This window comes from Myotis lucifugus, unplaced genomic scaffold (assembly GCF_000147115.1).
Source record: "Myotis lucifugus unplaced genomic scaffold, Myoluc2.0 scaffold_4, whole genome shotgun sequence".
In the NCBI taxonomy this organism is placed as follows: Eukaryota; Metazoa; Chordata; class Mammalia; order Chiroptera; family Vespertilionidae; genus Myotis; species Myotis lucifugus.
Window position 1 is genome coordinate 13,686,104 of NW_005871052.1, and position 20,783 is coordinate 13,706,886.

The following is a 20,783-nucleotide window of genomic DNA, read 5'->3' on the forward strand; positions in this document are numbered from 1 at the left end:
CAGCTCACACACAGAGGTGGGACTGCTGGCAAGGGCCTACCCTCGGCTACGAGCGGGCCCTCTCCCTCTCCCTCTCCCTCTCCCTCTCCCTCTCCCTCTCTTCTCCCTCTGGTCCACTCTCTCTAATCTCTCTAAAAAGCAGTGAAAAATGAGTATTAGAAAACAAAACAAAACAAAACAAAACACAGAATAACAGGCCCCCTCTTTGGAGATGCTGAATATGTAGGCCTGAAAGAGAGAATTCTTGGCTCTATGAAGATCCAAACATGAAATTTATTAACAATATTTGGAAAATTAGCATAAGCCACACCAATGATTCAAGTTTGTGCTTTTCTGTGTTCCAGGGAAGAATCAAATGATCTTTTGTTTTATTGTGTCAAAACAAAATTTTGCATGTGTTAAATACATAATTCTTAATCAAATACATAATAGCAGATGCAAAAGTTCTCTTTAACTCAGTGAAGGGACTGGCAGGATGATAATGCTGTTCAAAGGAGATTGCCAAAGATGAAAGCCTGAAGTAAAACTGCTAAATTAGATACAATCTGGCTAATGGCCTATAGGACAATAAAACCATCACTTTTTTGATTGGTTTGTCTTCTCGACAGAAATTAGTTACATCTTTAAAAGCCTAAAAATTCTTTTCATCTTCTCACTTTGCTGATCATTATATGTAACTTTTCAGGGCTTTAAAACGTCAAAATATATGGAACTTATTTAATTGTAAATAGTGTGTCAGAGTTATGTGTTTCATAGAAAAGGAAATGATCATTCTGTGGGCCTCCAATGTCCCAATTACACTGAAAGGACTTGCTGTCAACGTTTTACTCTGGGCCGGGGCGCCCCGGGAGGCTGCCAGCAAGCCCACCCTTTCCTCTCAGGGCCTGTGATTGGCCACAGAGACTATGGGCGGGCTTGCCCTCTCCTCTCCCAGCCTGCTCAGCTGCAGAGGCTACAGGTTGCCGCCGCCCCTCAACACTTGTATTATCTGATTATTTTTTTATTCTGGCTGTCTTAGTGAGTGTATAGTGATATCCCATTGTGGTTTTGATTGCCTTATGACCTAGTTTCCTGACAACTAATGGTGTTGAGCATCTTTTCATATGGTTATTGGCCATTTGTGTATCTTCTTTGGAGAAATGTCTATTCAGACCCTTTTTCAAATTTTTACAAAATATACTAGTATACTTTTATTGATTTCAGAGAAGAAGGGAGAGAGAGATAGAAACATCAATAATGAGAGCATCATTGATTGGCTGCCTCCTGCACAACCACCTCTGGGGATCAAGCCTGCAACCCAGGCGTGTGCACTGACTGGGATTCAAACCATGACCTCTTGGTTCATAGGTCAACGCTCAACCACTGAGCCATGCCAGCTGGGCCCTTTTCCCAATTTTTAATTGGGTTATTATCATCTTATTATTAAGTCATACGAGTCCTTATTATATTCTAGATACAAGTTTTCTGATCAGATATAGGACTTGCAAGTATTTTCTCCCATTCTTTGGGTTGTCTTCTCCCTTTCTTGACAGCATCCTTTGAAGCACAATTTTTTAACTTCAATTAAATCCCATTTATTTTTTTTTAGTTGCTCATGATTTTGGTATTATATCTAAGAATAAAGTGCCAAATCCAAAGTCATGAGTTTTTACTCCTGTGTTTTCTTCTGAAGAGTTTTATAGTTTTTGCTCTTACATTTAGATCTTTAATCCATTTTGGGTTAATTTTTATATGTGGTTTGAGGTAAGGGTCCAAGCTTCATTCTTTTCCATGTGGCTATCCAGTTGTCCCAGAACCACTTATTTTAAAATAAAACAAAACACAAACTATTATTTCCCTGTCACATGGGTTTTTGCCTCCTTGTGGAAAATGAATTGACCATAGACACATGGTTTTATTTCTGGAGTGTCAATTCTATACCACTGATCTATATGTTTGTCCTTTTACCAGTATCACAGTGTCTTGATTATAATTGCTTTGTATTAAGTTTTGAAATCAGGAGTGTTAATTCTCCAAATTTGCTCTTCCTTTTCAAGGTTGTTTTGGCTATTCTGGGACCCTTAAATTTCCATGTGAATTTTAGGATCAGCCTGTCATTTTCTGAAAAAAAGAAAAAAAGCTAGATTATTTTGGAAAGTAGTGCCATTTTAACAATGTTAAGTCTCCAGTCCTTAAGTGAGGAATATTTTCCCATTTATTTACATCTTTTAAATTGCAATGTACAAGTCTTGCACTTCTTTTATTTAATTTATTCTCTTTGATGCTATTGTCAATGGAATTGTTTTCTTAATCTTATTTTCCATTTGTTTATTGCTATTGTATAGGAATAGGATTGATTTTTGTATTCTAGTCTTGTTAAACTTGTTCATTAGTTTTATTGGTATTTTACTGGATTCCCTAGGGATCTATTTACAAGATCGCATTGTGTATAAATAGAGATGGTTTCGGTACTTCTTTTCCAGTCTGATGTCTTTTGTTTCTTTTTCTTGCCTAATTTCTTTAGCTAGAACTTCTAGAACAATGTTTAATAGCAGTGGTAAAAGTAGGCATCCTTGTCTTGTTCTTAACCTTAAAGAGAAAGAATCTAGTATTTCACCATTAAGTATGTTGTTAGCTGTGTGTTTTTCAAGTGCCCTTTATCATGTTGAGGACGTTCTCTTCTATTCCTGGTTTGTTCATTGTTTTTATCAGGAAATGGTGTTGGATTTTGTCAAATGCTTTTCTGACTATTGAGATCATCATTTAGTTTCCTGATATGATGTATTACATTAATTGGTTTGCACTTATTAAAGCAAAGCACAATAAAATGAGGTATACTTGTGGAGTGATAAAGAAGAAATAAAACTATCTCTATTTGCATGCAGATGACATGATTGTATGTAGACAATTCCAAAGAATCTACAAGAAGTTAGTGGAACTAATAAATGATTTTAGCAAGTAATAGGATACAAGGTCACCATTCAAAGTTGATTATATATCTGCGTATTAGCAATGAAGTTCAAGAACAGAAAATAACAATCAATAGAGATAAAAGTCAAAATAGTTGTTAACTCTGGTAAGGTGGTATTGACTGGAAAGGAACGTGAGTTTTGGAAGTATCTATTTATATAAAAACCCTAGGTGTAACGTCACGACCCAGGCTTGACCAACCTGAAGGAAGTCAATCCTGCAGGGGTTGTCTTGGCAACGGCTGTGCCCTCCCCGAGCTGTTTCCTGGAGCTGTTTCCAGTAAGGGTGAGGTTTGAGGCAGGAACCGGCCCTTGGAGCGTGGAGGCATATCTTTATAAAGTTTTAATACATTATATTAGAGGTCGTGGTGGTAGTTTTACCCACAGCGTCTACAGGAATTGCTACAAATTTACTTCTCGGTAGAAACACCTTTCATTTCCAATATAAATTACCGATTCCATTAAATGAAACTTCAATTTCTAGACTCGATATAAACAGTGAAGTTGCTAAAACTATTAAAAAGGCCCAACTTCTCATTATTGATGAATGCACCATGGCATCCAGTCATGCTATAAATGCCATAGACAGATTACTAAGAGAACTTATGAATTTGAATGTTGTATTTGGTGGGAAAGTTCTCCTTCTTGGAGGGAATTTTCGACAATGTCTCAGTATTGTACCACATCCTATGTGATCGGCTATAGTACAAACGAGTTTAAAGTACTGCAATGTTTCAGAAAGTTGTCTCTTACAACAAATATGAGATCAGAGGATTCTGTTTATAGTAGATGGTTAGTAAAACTTGGAGATGGCAAACTTGATAGCAGTTTTCATTTAGGAATGGATATTATTGAAATCCCCTGTGAAATGATTTGTAATGGATCTATTATTGAAGCTACCTTTGGAAATACTATATCTATAGATAATATTAAAAATATATCTAAACCTGCAATTCTTTGTCCAAAAAATGAGCATGTTCATAAATTAAATGAAGAAATTTTGGATATACTCGATGGAGATTTTCACACATATTTGAGTGATGATTCCATTGATTCCACAGATGATGCTGAAAAGGAAAATTTTCCCATCGAATTTCTTAATAGTATTACTCCTTTGGGAATGCTGTATCATAAATTCAAATTGAAAGTGGGTGCAATCATCACGCTATTGAGAAATCTCAATAGTAAATGGGGTCTTCGTCATGGTACCAGATTTATTATCAAAAGATTACGACCTATACCCTTTGTAATACTTTAAGCAATAAAAAATAAAAATAAAAAGATTATGACCTAACATTATCGAAGCTGAAGTATTAACAGGATCTTCAGAGGGAGAGGTTGTTCTGATTCCAAGAATTGATTTATCCCCATCTGACACTGGGCTCCCATTTAAATTGATTCAACGACAGGTTCCCATGATGCCAGCATTTGCGATGACTATTAATAAATCACAAGGATAAAGTCTAGACAGAGTAGGCATATTCCTACCTGAACCCGTTTTCACACATGGTCAGTTATATGTTGCTTTCTCTCGAGTTTGAAGAGCATGTGAAGTTAAAGTTCTAAATACTTCATCACAAGGGAAATTAGTCAAGCACTCTGAAAGTGTTTTCACTCTTAATGTGGTGTACAGGGAGATATTAGAATAAGTTTAATCACTTTATCAGTCATTGTTTGCATCACTGTTGTTTTTATATCATGTTTTTGTCGTTTTTATATCATGTTTTTGTCATTTTTATATCATGCCTCTGTTGTTATATCCTTTGTTACTGTTTATTTATTAATAAATTTATATATTATTTTCATATACATTTTACTAATTTCCTTTCATCTCTCACACTTCTATTATAGAGAAAGGGCAAATAGCAATATTAAAATATTTCCGCTAATTAATTCGCTTTTAATGTGCACGAATTTCGTGCACCAGGCTACTAGTTCTATATGATAGTGGTTATATGGATTTAAACATATAAAAATTCATCAAGCTGTTTAAGATTAATGCACCTCATTCAGTTTATTCTATTATGCTATACCTCAACACTTTTTAAAAGTTTGGTTTAACAGGCTGAATGAAAACTGTCTCCTGATACAAGATTATTCCCATGGTGATACCCAAAAAATATTGTTGACTGACTAAATCAGTGATGGCGAACCTTTTGAGCTCGGCGTGTCAGCATTTTGAAAAACCCTAACTTAACTCTGGTGCCGTGTCACATATAGAAATTTTTTGATATTTGCAACCATAGTAAAACAAAGATGTATATTTTTGATATTTATTTTATATATTTAAGTGCCATTTAACAAAGAAAAATCAACCAAAAAAATGAGTTCGCGTGTCACCTCTGACACACGTGTCATAGGGTCGCCATCACTGGACTAAATGGAACAATTTGGAAACTTTCCTTTGCTTAAAATAAAACCACAGTTAGTTTATACAATACTGTATCGTCTGGTTAATTCATTCATTAAAATGAAACAGGTAAACACTGAATTTGAATTAGATAGCAGCAGGCCTTTTTTTAGACTGTTTAAGGAACATCATAGCAATAATTTTAGGAAACAGAGGCAATGCTAGTGATTGCAATACAGGGTGCTGAAAGTATTGGTGAGTTTATAGATTTAAAAATGTAAAAGATATGTTCACAGAAGCTGGGATAACCTTCAAATTGTAAGTAAAATTAAATTTTCTCAACAAGAAAATCTCCCCAGAAGAGAGATTAGGAGAGAATATTGAAATGTAATCACAGAAAATGTTGCATTTTTGCTTCTTTCTTAGGGGATTTCTCCAATGATCCATGTGAGACATTGCTTCTGCTATATGAGTTTGAAGTTAAAGCCAAAATGAATGACCCATTACTGGACAGCTTCCTGGAATCAGTGTGGGAACTGCCTCATTTAGAAAGTAAAACATTAGAAATAATTGCAAGTAAGAGCTATATTTATTAGAAGGCTAGTAACCATTTAAATTGTACTACTTTTTAATTTCTTTTCTCTGTTCTCTCTACATTTCCTCATAGCACTTTGGTTTGCCTTCTCTAATGGCATTCTTGAACCATTTTGTATTATAATCATTTATGTATTTATCTTTTTCTTTATATAAGACTAGCGGCCTGGTGCACGGATTCATGCACCGGTGGGGTCCCTTGGCCTGGCCTGCAGGGATCAGGCAGAAATCAGCTCTCTGACATCCCCCGAGGGGTCCCGGATTGTGAGAGGGCAGTTCTCAGGTGATGCACCCCAGAATCGTGCTCCCTCCTCTCTGGTTCCGGGTGTGTCACCTGAGAACCCTGAGAACCACAGCTGCCAAGTCACTGCAGCTTGGCAGCTCCTGCATTGAGCGTCTGCCCCCCCTGGTGGTCAGTGTGCATCATAGCTACCAGCCAGTCAGCCAGTTGCTTAGGCTTTTATATACTGTATATAGATTATAAGCTCCTTAGGGTCATGAACAATAATTACTTATATTTGTTAATGTAATTATTTATAAACCCTGGCTAAGTGCATTGCTCACAATAGGTGCTTATATTTATTCTATGTGTGGAATTGAATTCTATAACTACAATAGAAGGAGCTCAAACTTAGTTTTGCTCAGCTAGCTAGAAATGGTAAATGCTCCCTTAATCAGAAGTAATATAATCAAAGCAATTGATTAAGGTGTACAGAGAAATATCGGTAATATATTTTTTAAATATATTTTATTGATTTCAGAGAGGAAGGGAGAGATAGAAACATCAATGATGAGAGAGAATCATTGATTGGCTGCCTCCTGCATGCCCCCTACTGGGCACCGAGCTCGCAACCCCAGCATGTGCCCTTGACTGGAATCGAACCAGGGACCCTTCAGTCCACAGGCCGATGCTCTATCCACTGAACCAAACTGGCTAGGGCTCTCTGTAATATTTTTTAACACAGTTGCCAATCTCAAATTTTTGGTTGGGCTGTAAGTGGTATTTGGGGGCCCAAAGCCTCTATAGGGATATACTGCAAGAAATGGCCTAATTGTCTTCTCTTTTTATCTCTCACCCTCCTCAGGAGCCTGTGTGTGGTTAATAAAAGTATTAGGTAGCCCCCAAATGCACAAGAGTCACATTTGCCTTTCGTTGTCTTGCCAATACAGAATTCCTAGAGACCAGGAGCAGATGGTGTATACTTAGTGAACATGTGATGGTTACCACTGCTCATTGTATAAAGTAACTCCTATTCTAGAGGCCTGGTAAATGCATCTGAATGTTTTAGGGTCTGTTATCTTGGACACCCACTCTCATGTCCAGTGTTTCCTGTTTTTAGTATCAGACAAAAACAGTTAATTGTAGCTTAAGTCTATTTTTTATTAGTGCCCTTTTACTAATCTGCTTTCTGTTTCCTTCTTAGTGTGCCATTGACTCTGGTTTATAAGATTATTGCTTTACCTGTATTGTGCAAGGTCAAAGAAACAATAGGTTCTCTGTTGATGTTTGCTGAAGAAAAGATATAACCTGGTGATCCTACTATGTTACTCTGCCCAGAAAGTAGAAGTTACCTCTGAAAGCCACCATGGACTCATTGTTTTCTAAAATTAGTTTTCTTTGTGTGTTTGTTTGTTCATTTTGTTAATCTGTTTTAGGCCAGTTTTGTTAGAGAAAGCACAAATTGTAGTCTGGAATGAAAACTGTGATGGATGAAATTATGGTAGTCACAACCTTTTTTCTTCTCTTCCTATAGTTTTAGCAATGGAAATGCCTGCATACTATCCTTCCATTGCTCTAAAGGCCTTGAAAAGGGCTTTATTGCTCCACAAAAGGAAAGAATCATTTGATGTTTTCAAATACAGGTTAGTAATTGTATTTCAATGCTGTATCCAGGCTTTTTGATAGCCAAAAGAGCTATAGTCAGTGCTTCATAAGTCATCAATCATACTCAACTGGCCCAAATTAAAAGATTATCAGGGTACTCCTGTAACTCCTGAACTAAAAAAGTCTTCAGAACAGCTCCATATTCAGGGTTGTATTATATATATAGACAAAGACTTAATTAGCTAAATCAAGGAGTCTGGATTTCCCTACGGTGAAAAAGAGGGGGAAAGTTGCTTCTTTGTGTGAGTATGTATATACTAAAATTACTAGGTATCTTTCTTTATTTTGTTACTAAATATGCCAAATGTAGACAGAGATTAATATAACAAACAACTATATTATTAATATAAAAATAACTATATTTTTGTTATTAATATAACAAAAAACTTTCATGTATTTCCCACCAAAGATTAATAAATGTTAACATTTTGCTATATTTGCCTCAGATTTTTTTTCCTAAACACCTTTCTTTAAGGGCCAATGAATGCTGTACCTAATATAACATGTTATTGATTAGAGATTTTGTGGTTTCTATGCCTAGACATGAGGGAAAATAGAAGTTATGAAATATGTGATTTTTCTCTAGAAAACATCATTACAGTCTTCCTTTTCTAAGATTTAAGAGACAGTTCTCTTGGAATTATTTCCAATTTAAATCCTCAATTTTCTTGTTTATTTGAGGATGTAACAAGATGCTTTAAAGTGCTTGTAGATTCAACTAGCTCGTAAAATAGAGTAAACAGCCACAAGTCCTTAGTGTAGGAAACTAAACAACAACAAAAAAAGTGAAAGACAACCAAAATAAAAGGAAGGGTTGGCCAGCCCCTTTTATAGCTTCAAAAATCTGTCTTCTGAGGTTGGAGGCCAGATTAAATTGAGGGAAGAACAGACGTGTTTTGAAGCTTAGTCTGGGATAAAATCCAGATTTTACTTATCTTAGCCATGAAGCCAGTGATTTCTTTTCTTATGGGATGAGTCTTCTCTTTTTGATTGCAGCAACTGTCTGCACAACTTGATTAACCTCTTAGTGCCAGGTGGAGTGCCAAATGCAGAACTCTGTTCCCTGGAAGAAGTTTGGGACTATTTTGAAGATGCGTTGAGCCACACTGTAAGTCAAACAGTAATATTAAACTTTCAGCTAATTTTAAAGTTTTGAACTGTCTTGTGTATTAGGAATTACATAAAATAATGCTTTCTGTTATAAGTTTTAGGGTAAATAAATTCATATTACAATGTAATTACACACTATAAAATTTCCCTGGGTTTATGAAATATAAATAGTTAATGGTAGAAAATTTCTAATATAAGTCACAATAGCAGAACCACCTGGCATTTTGGGTTATATTGTATTTTTAAAATTAAGTAGAATTGTTACTCTTTTATCAAGTTGATTAAATTCTCCCCATTCCTTTTTTTTCTGAGAGTTTCTATCATAAATTAGTGTTGAATTTTGTCACATAATTTTTCTGCCTTAATTGATATCATTGTGTGATTTTTCTTCTTTAATTTGTTAATATGGTGGATTACATTGACTGATTTTAAATACTGAACCAGTCTTGCATCCTTGGAATAAATCCCATATGGTCATAGTATATAATTCTTTTTACATATTCCTAGATTCTATTTGTCAGTATTTTTGTTAAAGATTTTTCATCTTTATTCATGAGGGATGTTGGTCTATAGTTTTCTTTTCGAGTACTGTCTTTGTCTGGTTTTGGGATGTGTTCCCGCCTTTTCTATATTTTTGGAAAAGATTGTGTAGAATTTATGTTAGTTCTTTTCTAAGTGTTTGGTAGAATTCTCCAGTGAAACTATCTAGTCCTGCAGATTTTTTTCAAGAGTTTTTAAATTACAAATTAAATTTTCTACTTCATATTGGGTGAGTTGTGCTAACTTATGTTTTGCCATGAAGTGACCCATTTTATCTAAGTTATCAAATTTATATGTATAGACTTATTCATATTTTTCCCATATTATTCCCCCCCTTTGACCCCTCCACCCAAATCCCTCCCTAGGTGTTCACAGCACTATTGTCTGTCCATTGGTTATGCATATATGCATATAAGTTCTTTGGTTAATTTCTTCCCATCACCCCTCCTTCCCTCTGAAACTCATCAGTCTGTTGCATGTTTCAGTGTCTCTGGATCTATATTGTTTGTTAGATTCCACATGTAAGTGAGATCATGTGAAACTTGTCTTTCTCTGACTGACTTAATTTGCTTAGCATAATGCTCTGCAGATCCCTCCATGATGTCCGTAAGGGTAAGCTATCCTTTTTTTAACAGCTGCATAGTATTCCATTGTGTAAATGTACCACACCTTTTTTTATTCACTCATCTACTGATGGGCATTTGGGCTGTTTCCAGAACTTAACTATTGTAAATAGGGCTGCTGTGAACATCAGGGTGCATATATTCTTTCTTATTGATGTTTCAGGATGCTTAGGATATATTCCTAGAAGTGGGATCATTAAATGAAATGGCAATTTCATTTTTAATGTTTTGAGGAAACTCCATTCTGTTTTCCACAATGGCTGCACCAGTCTGAATTCCCATCAGCAATGTACCAGGGTTCACTTTTCTCCACATCCTCTCAAGTACTTGTCATTTATTGATTTGTTGACTAACCATTCTGGCAAGTGAGAGGTGATACCTCATTGTTATTTTAATTTGCATCTCTCTAATGATTAGTGACTTTGAGCATTTTTTCATATGTCTCTTGGCCCTCTGTATGTCCACTTTGAAGAAGTGTCTGTTTAGGTCCTTTGCCCATTTTTTGACACCCCTTGGCGCCCGACGCCGCGTCCTCCTCTCCGCAGCTGTCCAGGCTAAGGTCCTCCATGGAGGCCCCAGACCCCCGGCGGGAAGGGCCAGAGTCCCCAACGTGTGGCCGCCTAGTGCTGGTCGTGGCCGCCCTGCCCCGCCCAGCGGCCCCACCTGCCCCCCCCTGCCCGGGCCACCCTCCTCCTGGGGCGAGCGCGCTGAGGGGCACAGAAGGCGAGAGGAGGAGCGGGCGCAGGCGCAGGCTCAGGCCCCGGCCCCTTTGCCCATTTTTAAATTGGATTGTTTATACTATTTTTGTTAAGTTGTATGAGTTATTTATATATTTTGAAAATTAACCCTTTGTCAGGTGGATCATTGGTAAATATGTTCTCCCATACAATGGGATCCCTTTCCATTTTGTTGATGGTTTCTTTTGCTGTGCACAAGTTTTTATTTTGATGTATTTCCATTTGTTTATCTTTTCCTTTGTTTCTCTTGCTCTAGGAGATGTATTGGCAAACATATTGCTACATGAGATGTCTGAGATTTTGCTGCCTGTGGTTTCTTCTAGGATTTTTATGGTTTCACAACTTACATTTAAGTCTTTTATCCATTTTCAGTTTAATCTTGTGTATGGTGTAAGTTGGTGGTCTGTTTTCATTTTTTTCTTTTGCATGTACCTGTCCAATTTTTCCAACACCATTTATTTAAGAGACTGTCTTTACTCCATTGTATGCTCTTGCCTCCTTTGTCAAATATTAATAGAGCATAATGGCTTGGGTTGATTTCTGGGTTCTCTGTTCTGTTCCATTGATCTATATGCCTGTTCCTGTGCCAGTACCGGGCTTTTTTTTATTACAATGGCTTTATAGTATAATTTGATATCCAGTACTGTAATCCCTCCAACTTTGTTTTTCTTTCTCAAGATTGCAGTGGCCATTTGGGATCTTTTTTGGTTCCATTATAAATTTTTAGAGTATTTGTTCTAGATCTGTGAAATATGCCATTGGTATTTTAATGAGGATTGCATTGAATGTATAGATTGCTTTGGGTAGTATGGACATTGTAATAATCATTTTACTAATCCATGAACATGGTATAACTTTCACTTGTGTATATCCTCCTCTATCTCTTTTTTCAACATCTTGTAGTTTTTCAAGTACAGGTCTTTTACCTCCTTGGTTAAATTTATTTCTAAGTATCTTAATATTTTGTTCCTAAGATAAATTATTTTTTAGTTTCTCTTTCTGAGAGTTTATTATTGGTGTATAAAATGCCATTGATTTCTGGGTGTTAATTTTGTATCCTGCTACATTGCCAAATTCATTTATTAAATCTACTCATTTTTTGGTGGAGTCTTTAGGATTTTCTTCGTACAATATAATGTCATCTGTGAATAATGACCATTTTACATCCTTCTTTCCAATTTGGATGCCTTTTATATTTTCTTCTTGACTGATCCCTGTGGCTAGAATTCCAGTGCTATGTTGAATAAGAGTGGTGAGAGCAGACATCTCTGTCTTGTTCCTGTTCATAAGGGACATGCTTTTAGATTTTGCCCATTGAGTGTGATGTTGCCTGTAGTTTGTCATATATAGCCTTTATTATGTTGAGGTAAGACCCCTCTATTCTCAATTTGCTAAGAGTTTTTATCAAAAAAAATGTGTGTTGATTTTGTCTAATGCTTGTTCTGCATCTGTTGATATGATCATATCATTTTTATCTTATTTATTGGATATATTGCATTTATTGATATGATTATTATACCAGCTTTTTTTCCTTAACATTTTTAATGAAAATTTTCAAATATACAGCAAAATTGAAAGAATTTTACAGTCTATATCCATATATCCACCATCTAGATTTTGCCATTAATAGTTTATGATAGCTGCTGTATCACATATCTGTCTATCCATCCCATTGTCCATCCATTATCCATCTTATTTTTTTAAATTAAGTCTTTATTGTTCAGATTATTACAGTTGTTCCTCTTTTTTCCCCCCATAGCTCCCCTCCACCCAGTTCCCACCCAACTCTCTGGCCTTACCCCCCCCTCACCCCCTGTCCTCATCCATAGGTGTACGATTTTTGTCCAGTCTCTTCCTGCACCCCCCACACCCCTTTCCCCCCCGAGAATAGTCAGTCCATTCACTTTCTATGCCCCTGATTCTATTATATTCACCAGTTTATTCTGTTCATCAGATTTTTTATTCACTTGATTTTTAGATTCACTTGTTGATAGATGTGTATTTGTTGTTCATAATTTGTATCTTTACCTTTTTCTTCTTCTTCCTCTTCTTAAAGGATACCTTTCAGCATTTCATATAATACTGGTTTGGTGGTGATGAACTCCTTTAGCTATTTCTTATCTGTGAAGCTCTTTATCTGACCTTCACTTCTGAATGATAGCTTTGCTGGATAAAGTAATCTTGGTTGTAGGTTCTTGCTATTCATCACTTTGAATATCTCTTGCCACTCCCTTCTGGCCTGCATAGTTTCTGTTGAGAAATCAGCTGACAGTCCTATGGGTACTCCCTTGTAGGTAACTATTTTTCTCTTGCTGCATTTAAGATTCTCTCTTTGTCTTTTGCTCTTGGCATTTTAATTATGATGTGTCTTGGTGTGGTCCTCTTTGGATTCCTTTTGTTTGGGTTCTCTGCGCTTCCTGGACTTGTACGTCTATTTCTTTCACCAGGTAGGGGAAGTTTTCTGTCATTATTTCTTCAAATAGGTTTTCAATATCTTGCTCTCTCTCTTCTTCTGGCACCCCCATAATTCGGATATTGGTATGCTTGAAGTTGTCCCAGAGGCTCCTTACACTATCTTCATATTTTTGGATTCTTTTTTCTTTTTGTTTTTCTGGTTGGGTATTTTTTGCTTCATCATATTTCAAATCTTTGACTTGATTCTTGCGATCCTCTAGTCTGCTGTTGGAACTCTGTATAATATTCTTTATTTCAGTCAGTGTATGCTTAATTTCTAGTTGGTCCTTTTTCATATCCTCGAGGGTCTCACTAGATTTCTTGAGGGTCTTACGAAAGTTATCGGCGGTTTCTAGAAAATTCTTGAAAAACCTTATAAGTGTGGTTTTGAACACTATGTCCTGTAGTTTGCTTTCCTCCAATTCTGTCATTTGTGACCTGTTTTTTTGTCTCCACATTTTTATGCTTCCCTGTGTTGATAGAGTGGCTTTCTGTGCTAGGTGTCCTACAGGGCCCAGTGGCTCAGCCTCCCCGATTACCTGAGGTGGACACTCTTGGTGCATCCCTTTGTGGGCTTTGTGCACAGTCTTGTTGTAGTTACGCCTTGATTGTTGTTGGTATCACTGGGAGGAATTGACCTCCAGGCCAATTGGCTGTGGGAATCAACTGTGTCTGCAGTGGGAGAACTTCTGTGCTGGAGACACCCTTATGGGGCAAGACTTGCTTCAGTGGGGCTTTGGTGCTCACTGAGTCTGCCCCCTGAGTGTGTCCCTTATGGATCTGAGGAGTTGTAATCTGGATGGTCCCACTCTGACCACTGGGTACACTGGCTCTTGGATCTCTAAGGAGGTGCTAATTTAGCCTCTGCCTGAGGCTACCCAGCAGGAGCTATGGAGAGATCTGCAGATTCCTCTTCTTTGTTTGTGGTTTGGAGGTGCCCAGATGAGGCCCAGCTGTGAAGCAGTGCAAGCTGCTGTGGGGCTTTGGGCCTTCTTTTAGAAGTTCTGGGTCTCTCTGACCCAGCTGCAGTTTGTTAGGTAATTTTCAGATTGCAAAGGGCCAGGCCTTTCATATGCAAAAGCCTCTGTGCACAGCTTGGGTGGGGCGGGGTCTCAGGGGATCAACAGGGTGGAGCAAGCAGCTATGGCTGCTCCTCAGTCCTACCCTAAGAGGCCCCACGTCTCAGTTTCCCAGTAATCCCGGTAATCACTGCAAGCACCTCTAAGAGAAAGCTGCCCTCGAGTTCCGACGGATGCCAGACAGTCCAGTTTCTCCCCGTATGAGTCCGGGTCCCCAGAGACTTGCCCGGAACTGGAGTTCAGAGCAGTCGGGAGCTTGAGACTCCCTCCCGATTGAAAAAGACAACCGCGTCCTCAGTTGCCAGCCCTTTCCTCATGCGCCTCCATACCTCTGCACTTTACTTCCGCACCTCCTCTGAGTCTCAGTGTGCTTTTCTCTTTCCTTCTAGTTGTAGAATTTCCACTCAGCCAGCCTTCCTGTGGTTCTAGATGATGTCCTTTTTGTCTTTTAGTTGTATTTTTGAAGTGGTTGTGTGAGGCAGCCATTTCCGGTGTTTACTTATGCCACCATCTTGGTTTCTGTTATTATACCAGCTTTGCATCCCTGGAATAAATCCCACTTGGTTATTATGGATAATCTTTTTAAATTATTGCTGGATCCAATTTGCTAATATTTTGTTGAGGATTTTAGCATCTATGTTTGTCAGGGATATTGACCTGTAATTTTCTTTCTTTGTAGTATTTTATCTGGTTTTGGAATTAGGATAATGCTGGCCTCATAAAAAGAGCTTAGAAGTGTCCCTTCCTCTTCAGTTTTTTGGGAAGAGTTTGAGGAGGATAGGTTCCTCTTTGAATATTTGGTAAAACTCCCCTGTGAAGCCATCAAGTCCAGGTGTTTGTGGAAGGGAGAGGGATAGAGAGATAGACACATTGACAAGAAACATCACTTGGCTGCCTCCTGCATGCCCCTTACTGGGGATCGAATCCACCACCTGGGTTATGTGCCCTAACTAGGAATCGAACCAGTGACCCATTGGTCAACACTCAACCACTGAGCAACACTGGCCGGGCAGGAGTTTTATTTTAATTACTGCTTCAATTTCATTAGTTGTTATTGGTCTATTCAGATTTTGATTCTTCCTCAGTCAGTTTTGGAAGATTGTATGTTTCTAGGAATTTGTCCATTTCGCCCAGGTTGTCCACTTTGTTGGCATATAGTTGTTTGTAATAATTTTTTACAATCCTTTGTATTTCTGTGGTGTCAATTGTTACTTCACCTCCTCCATTTTTTATTTTATATATTTGGATCCTCTCCCTTTGCTTCTTTTTTTTACTTTTTAAATATGTTTTTATTGGTTTTTAGAGAAAGAGGAAGTGAGAGGAATAGAGAGATAGAAACATTGATGAGAGAAAAACATCATCAATCGGCTGCCTCCTGTATGCCCCTTAATAAGGATTAAGCTCATAATCTGGGCATGTGCCATGACCAGGAATCATGCCAGTGCCCTCTTGGTTCGTGGGTTGATGCTCAACCACTGAGCCACACCAGCCAGGCGCTCTTTGTTTCCTGATGAGTCTGGCTAGCAGTTTATCAATATTGTTTATCTTTTCAAAGAACCAGTTCCTGGTTTCATTGATCTTTTGTATTGTTTTTTACTAGTCTCTATGTCTTTATTGTTTCCCTTGATCCAGCTAACTCTTAGGGCAAAGGTTCCACACCCAAAGAGGCAAGCCAACAGGACCAGAGACTACTACCTTACTCAGCACCCTGCTCTTAAAGCAGAGGTGTCACTCAGAGAAAGGCAGTCCACTGTCCCCCGCAAAGCTCTGGAGCAGTGGCTCAGAGATTTTTCCCAGGGGGGAAGGCATTCCATAAGAACAGAGAGCTTTAAGGATTTCTCAAAAGGAACTGTACCTGAAAAAGTGTGTGGGGAACCTCCAGTCAAAGAGTGCTCTTGAAAATAATGGAGACTTTGGAGGTAAACAAGTAGAGGAGGATAGATTACCAGAGAGAACCATGGAAAGAAGCATCTAATAAGAGCTTCACTGGGGTCAGAACAAACCTCAAAGATTTTCCTCAAAGACTACCCCTTCAAAAAGGTCTGAATTTAATTGGTTCAGACTGTAGAACAGTGGTTCTCAACCTTGGCTCACATTAGAATAACCTGGGAATCTTTTTAAAATCCTGATATCTGGGCCTCATCCTCCAGAAATTCTCTTTCTTTACAGTGGATGAGGCCCAGAAATCAGGATTTTAAAAAGATTCCCAGGTGATTCTAATGTGCAGCCAAGGTTGAGAACCACTGCTGTAGAACAACATATGCTTTTGGCCACTGCTGAAAACAATAGAGTAATCATCATTCCATTAATGAAGCCTAAAAGTTGGGTGTAATACCAGCAGTCAGAACTCTTAATAGAGGTACCACCTCACACCTGTCTGAATGTCTATCATCAACAAACGACAAGTGTTGGACAAGTGTTGGCAAGGATATGGAGAAAAGGGAACTCTGGTACACAGCTGGTGGGAATGCAGACTGGTGCAGCCTCTGGAAACCAGTATGGAATTTCCTCAAAAAATTAATAATGGAACTCCCATTTGACCCAGTGATCCCACTTCTAGGAATATATCCCAAGAAATCAGAAACACTCATCAGAAAGGATATATGCACCGCTAGGTTCATTCCAGCACAATTTACAATAACCAAGATTTGGAAACAGCCTGAGTGCTCATCAGCAGATGAGTGGATTAAAAAACTGGTACACCTACACAATGGAATACTATACAGCTGTAAAAAAGAAAGAACTCTTACCATTTGCAACAGCATGGATGGACCTGGAGAGCATTATGCTAAGCAAAATACGCCAGTCAGAGAAACATAAGTATCACATGATCTCACTCATATGTGAAATCTAATGAACAACATAAACTGATGAATAAGAGTAGACCCAGAGACATAGAAACATGGAACGGACTAGTCCGTCAAACCTCAGAGGGAAGGCAAGGGAGAGTGGGGGGTGGGGAAGAGATCAAACAATGAACTCATATGTGTATATGCATAAGCCATAGACACAGACACTAGAGTGGTGAAGGCAGGGGGCGGGGGAGGGGAGGTCAGAGAAGTCAATGGGAGAAAAGGAGGATACATGTAATACTTTCAACAATAAAGATTTTTTAAAATGAATAAATAACAGTTAACCAAGAACCCTTTAACCAGCAAACTTATCTTTCAAAAATGAAGGTGAAGAGAAGACGTTACCAAATAAATAAAACCTAAGAGAATGTATTCCTAGCTGACCTGCCTATAAGAAATACTAAAGGAAATTATTTTTTTAATTTTACTTTAGGGTTAAAATATTACAAACAGTAGTACATATATCTCCTTTTTCCCCCATTGACCTTCCCCTGGCTTCCTCTACCCCCTGTAACATGACCTCACCCCGCCCCCAGTGTCTTGTGTCCATTGGTTATGCTTATATGCATGCATACAAGTCCTTAGGTTGATCTCTGACCCACTCCCCCAACACTCCCCAGCCTTCCTGCTGTAATTTGACAGTCTGTTCAATGCTTCTCTGCCTCTGTATCTATCTTTTTGTTCATCAGGTTATAATGTTCTTTATTATCCATAATTGAGTGAGATCATGTGGTGTTTTTCTTTCACTTCTGGGCTTATTTCACTTAGCATAATGCTCTCCAGTTCCATCCATGCTGCTGCAAATGGTAAGAATTCCTTCTTCTTTATAGCAGTGTAGTATTCCACTGTGTAGAAAACCCCAGAGTGAGCAGAAGGAAGGAGATAATCAAGATTAGAGCTGAAATAAATGACATAGAGACCAAAAAAACAATACAGAAAAATCAATGAAACCAAGAGCTGGTTCTTTGAAAGGATAAACAAGATTGACAAACCCCTAGCCAGGCTCACCAAGAAGCAAAGAGAGAGGACCCAAATAAACAAAATCAGAAATGATAGAGGCGAAATAACAACAGACCCCACAGAAATACAAATGATTGTTAAACAATACTATGGACAGCTCTACTCCAACAAACTAGACAACCTGGAGGAAATGGACAAATTCCTAGAAAAATACAACATTCCAAAACTCAATCAGGAAGAATCTAAAAATCTCAATAGGCCAATAACTATGGAAGAAATTGAAGCAGTCATCAAAAAGCTTCCAGCAAACAAAAGCCCAGGACCAGACGGCTTCACAGGGGAGTTTTACCAAACATTCAAGGAAGAACTAAAACCTACCCTCCTCAGACTACTACAAAATTCAAGAGGAAGGAACACTTCCAAGCTCATTCTATGAAGCCAGCATCACCCTAATACCAAAACCAGGTAAAGACAACACAATGAAAGAGAATTACAGGCCAATATCCCTCATGAACATAGATGCCAAAATCCTCAACAAAATCTTAGCAAATCGGATCCAGCAGTACATCAGAAAGATCATACACCATGACCAAGTAGGATTTATCCCAGGGATGCAAGGATGGTACAATATACTCAAATCAATAAACGTGATACATCACATAAACAAATTGAAAGAAAAAAACCACATGGTCATATCAATTGATGCAGAAAAAGCATTCGACAAAATCCAACACCCATTTTTGATAAAAACTCTCAGCATGGTGGGAGTAGAAGGATCATACCTCAACATAATAAAAGCCATATATGACAGGCCCACAGCCAACATCATACTCAATGGACAAAAACTAACACCATTTGCCCTAAGAACAGGAACAAGACAAGGATGCCCACTCTCACCACTCCTGTTCAACATAGTCCTGGAAGTATTAGCCATTGCAATTAGACAAGAAGAAGAAATAAAAGGCATCCAAATTGGAAAAGAGGAAGTAAAACTGTCCTTATTTGCAGACGACATGATATTATACATACAAAACCCTAGAGACTCCGTCAAAAAACTACTAGACTTAATACATGAATTTGGCAAAGTAGCAGGATACAAAATTAATGCCAAGAAATCTGAGGCATTTCTATACACCAATAGTGAACTTGCAGAAAGAGAGATTAGAAAAACAATCCCATTTACCATCGCACCAAAAAAATTAAGCTACCTAGGAATAAACTTAACTAAAGAGGTAAAAGACCTCTACTCAGAAAACTACAGGACATTGAAAAAAGAGATAGAGGAAGACATAAACAGATGGAAGAACATACCGTGTTCATGGATTGGTAGAATCAACATCATTAAAATGTCCATACTACCCAAAGCAATCTATAAATTCAACGCACTTCCCATTAAAATACCAACGGCATACTTCACAGATCTAGAACGAACTCTCCAAAAATTCATCTGGAATAAAAAAAGACCCCGAATAGCTGCAGCAATCCTGAGAAAGAACAAAGTAGGTGGGATCTCAATACCAGATATCAAGCTGTATTACAAAGCCACTGTTCTCAAAACTGCCTGGTACTGGCACAAGAACAGACATATAGATCAATGGAATAGAATAGAGACCCCAGAAATCGCCCGGAACCAATATGCTCAATTAATATTTGACAAAGGAGGCAAGAACATACAATGGAGCCAAGATAGTCTCTTCAATAAATGGTGTTGGGAAAATTGGACAGATATATGCAAGAAAATGAAACTAGACCACCAACTTACACCATACACAAAAATAAACTCAAAATGGATAAAGGACTTAAATGTACGACAGGAAACCATAAAAATTCTAGAAGAATCCAAGGGCAACAAAATCTCAGACATATGCCGAAGCAATTTCTTCACTGATACAGCTCCTAGGGCACTTGAAACTAAAGAGAAAATGAACAAATGGGACTACATCAAAATAAAAAGCTTCTGCACAACAAAAGAAACCATCAACAAAACAACAAGAAAACCCACTGCGTGGGAAAACATATTTGCCAACGTCATATCTGATAAGGGCCTAATCTCCAAAATTTATAGGGAACTCTTACAACTTAAGAAAAAGAAGATAAACAATCCAATCAAAAAATGGGCAAAGGATCTAAATAGACACCTTTCAAAAGAGGACATTCAGAAAGCCAAGAGACATATGAAAACATGCTCAAAGTCACTAATCATCCGAGAAATGCAAATCAAAACAACAATGAGGTACCATCTCACACCTGTCAGAATGGCTATCATCAACAAATCAACAAACGACAAGTGCTGGAGAGGATGTGGAGAAAAAGGAACACTCGTGCACTGCTGGTGGGAATGCAGACTGGTGCAGCCACTATGGAAGACAGTATGGAGTTTCCTCAAAAAGCTGGAAATGGAACTCCCATTTGACCCTGTGATCCCACTTCTAGGAATTTATCCCAAGAAACCAGAAACACCAATCAGAAAGGATATATGCACCTATATGTTCATAGCAGCACAATTCACCATAGCTAAGATCTGGAAACAGCCTAAGTGCCCATCAGTAGATGAATGTATTAGAAAACTGTGGTACATCTACACGATGGAATACTATGCTGCTGTAAGAAAGAAGGTACTCTTACCATTTGCAACAGCATGGATGGAGCTG

At 38.0% G+C, this 20,783-nt stretch overlaps 1 protein-coding gene across 1 annotated transcript in view; it reads left to right on the plus strand.

Moving 5' to 3' along the window:
• TEX11 (testis expressed 11) overlaps positions 1-20,783 on the plus strand; it is a 404,641-nt gene that overhangs the window by 368,602 nt on the left and 15,256 nt on the right. Inside the window, 3 exon segments of the mRNA XM_023765080.1 lie at positions 5,725-5,874; positions 7,647-7,755; positions 8,774-8,897. Of these exon segments, the coding sequence (XP_023620848.1) occupies positions 5,725-5,874; positions 7,647-7,755; positions 8,774-8,897 (383 nt within the window).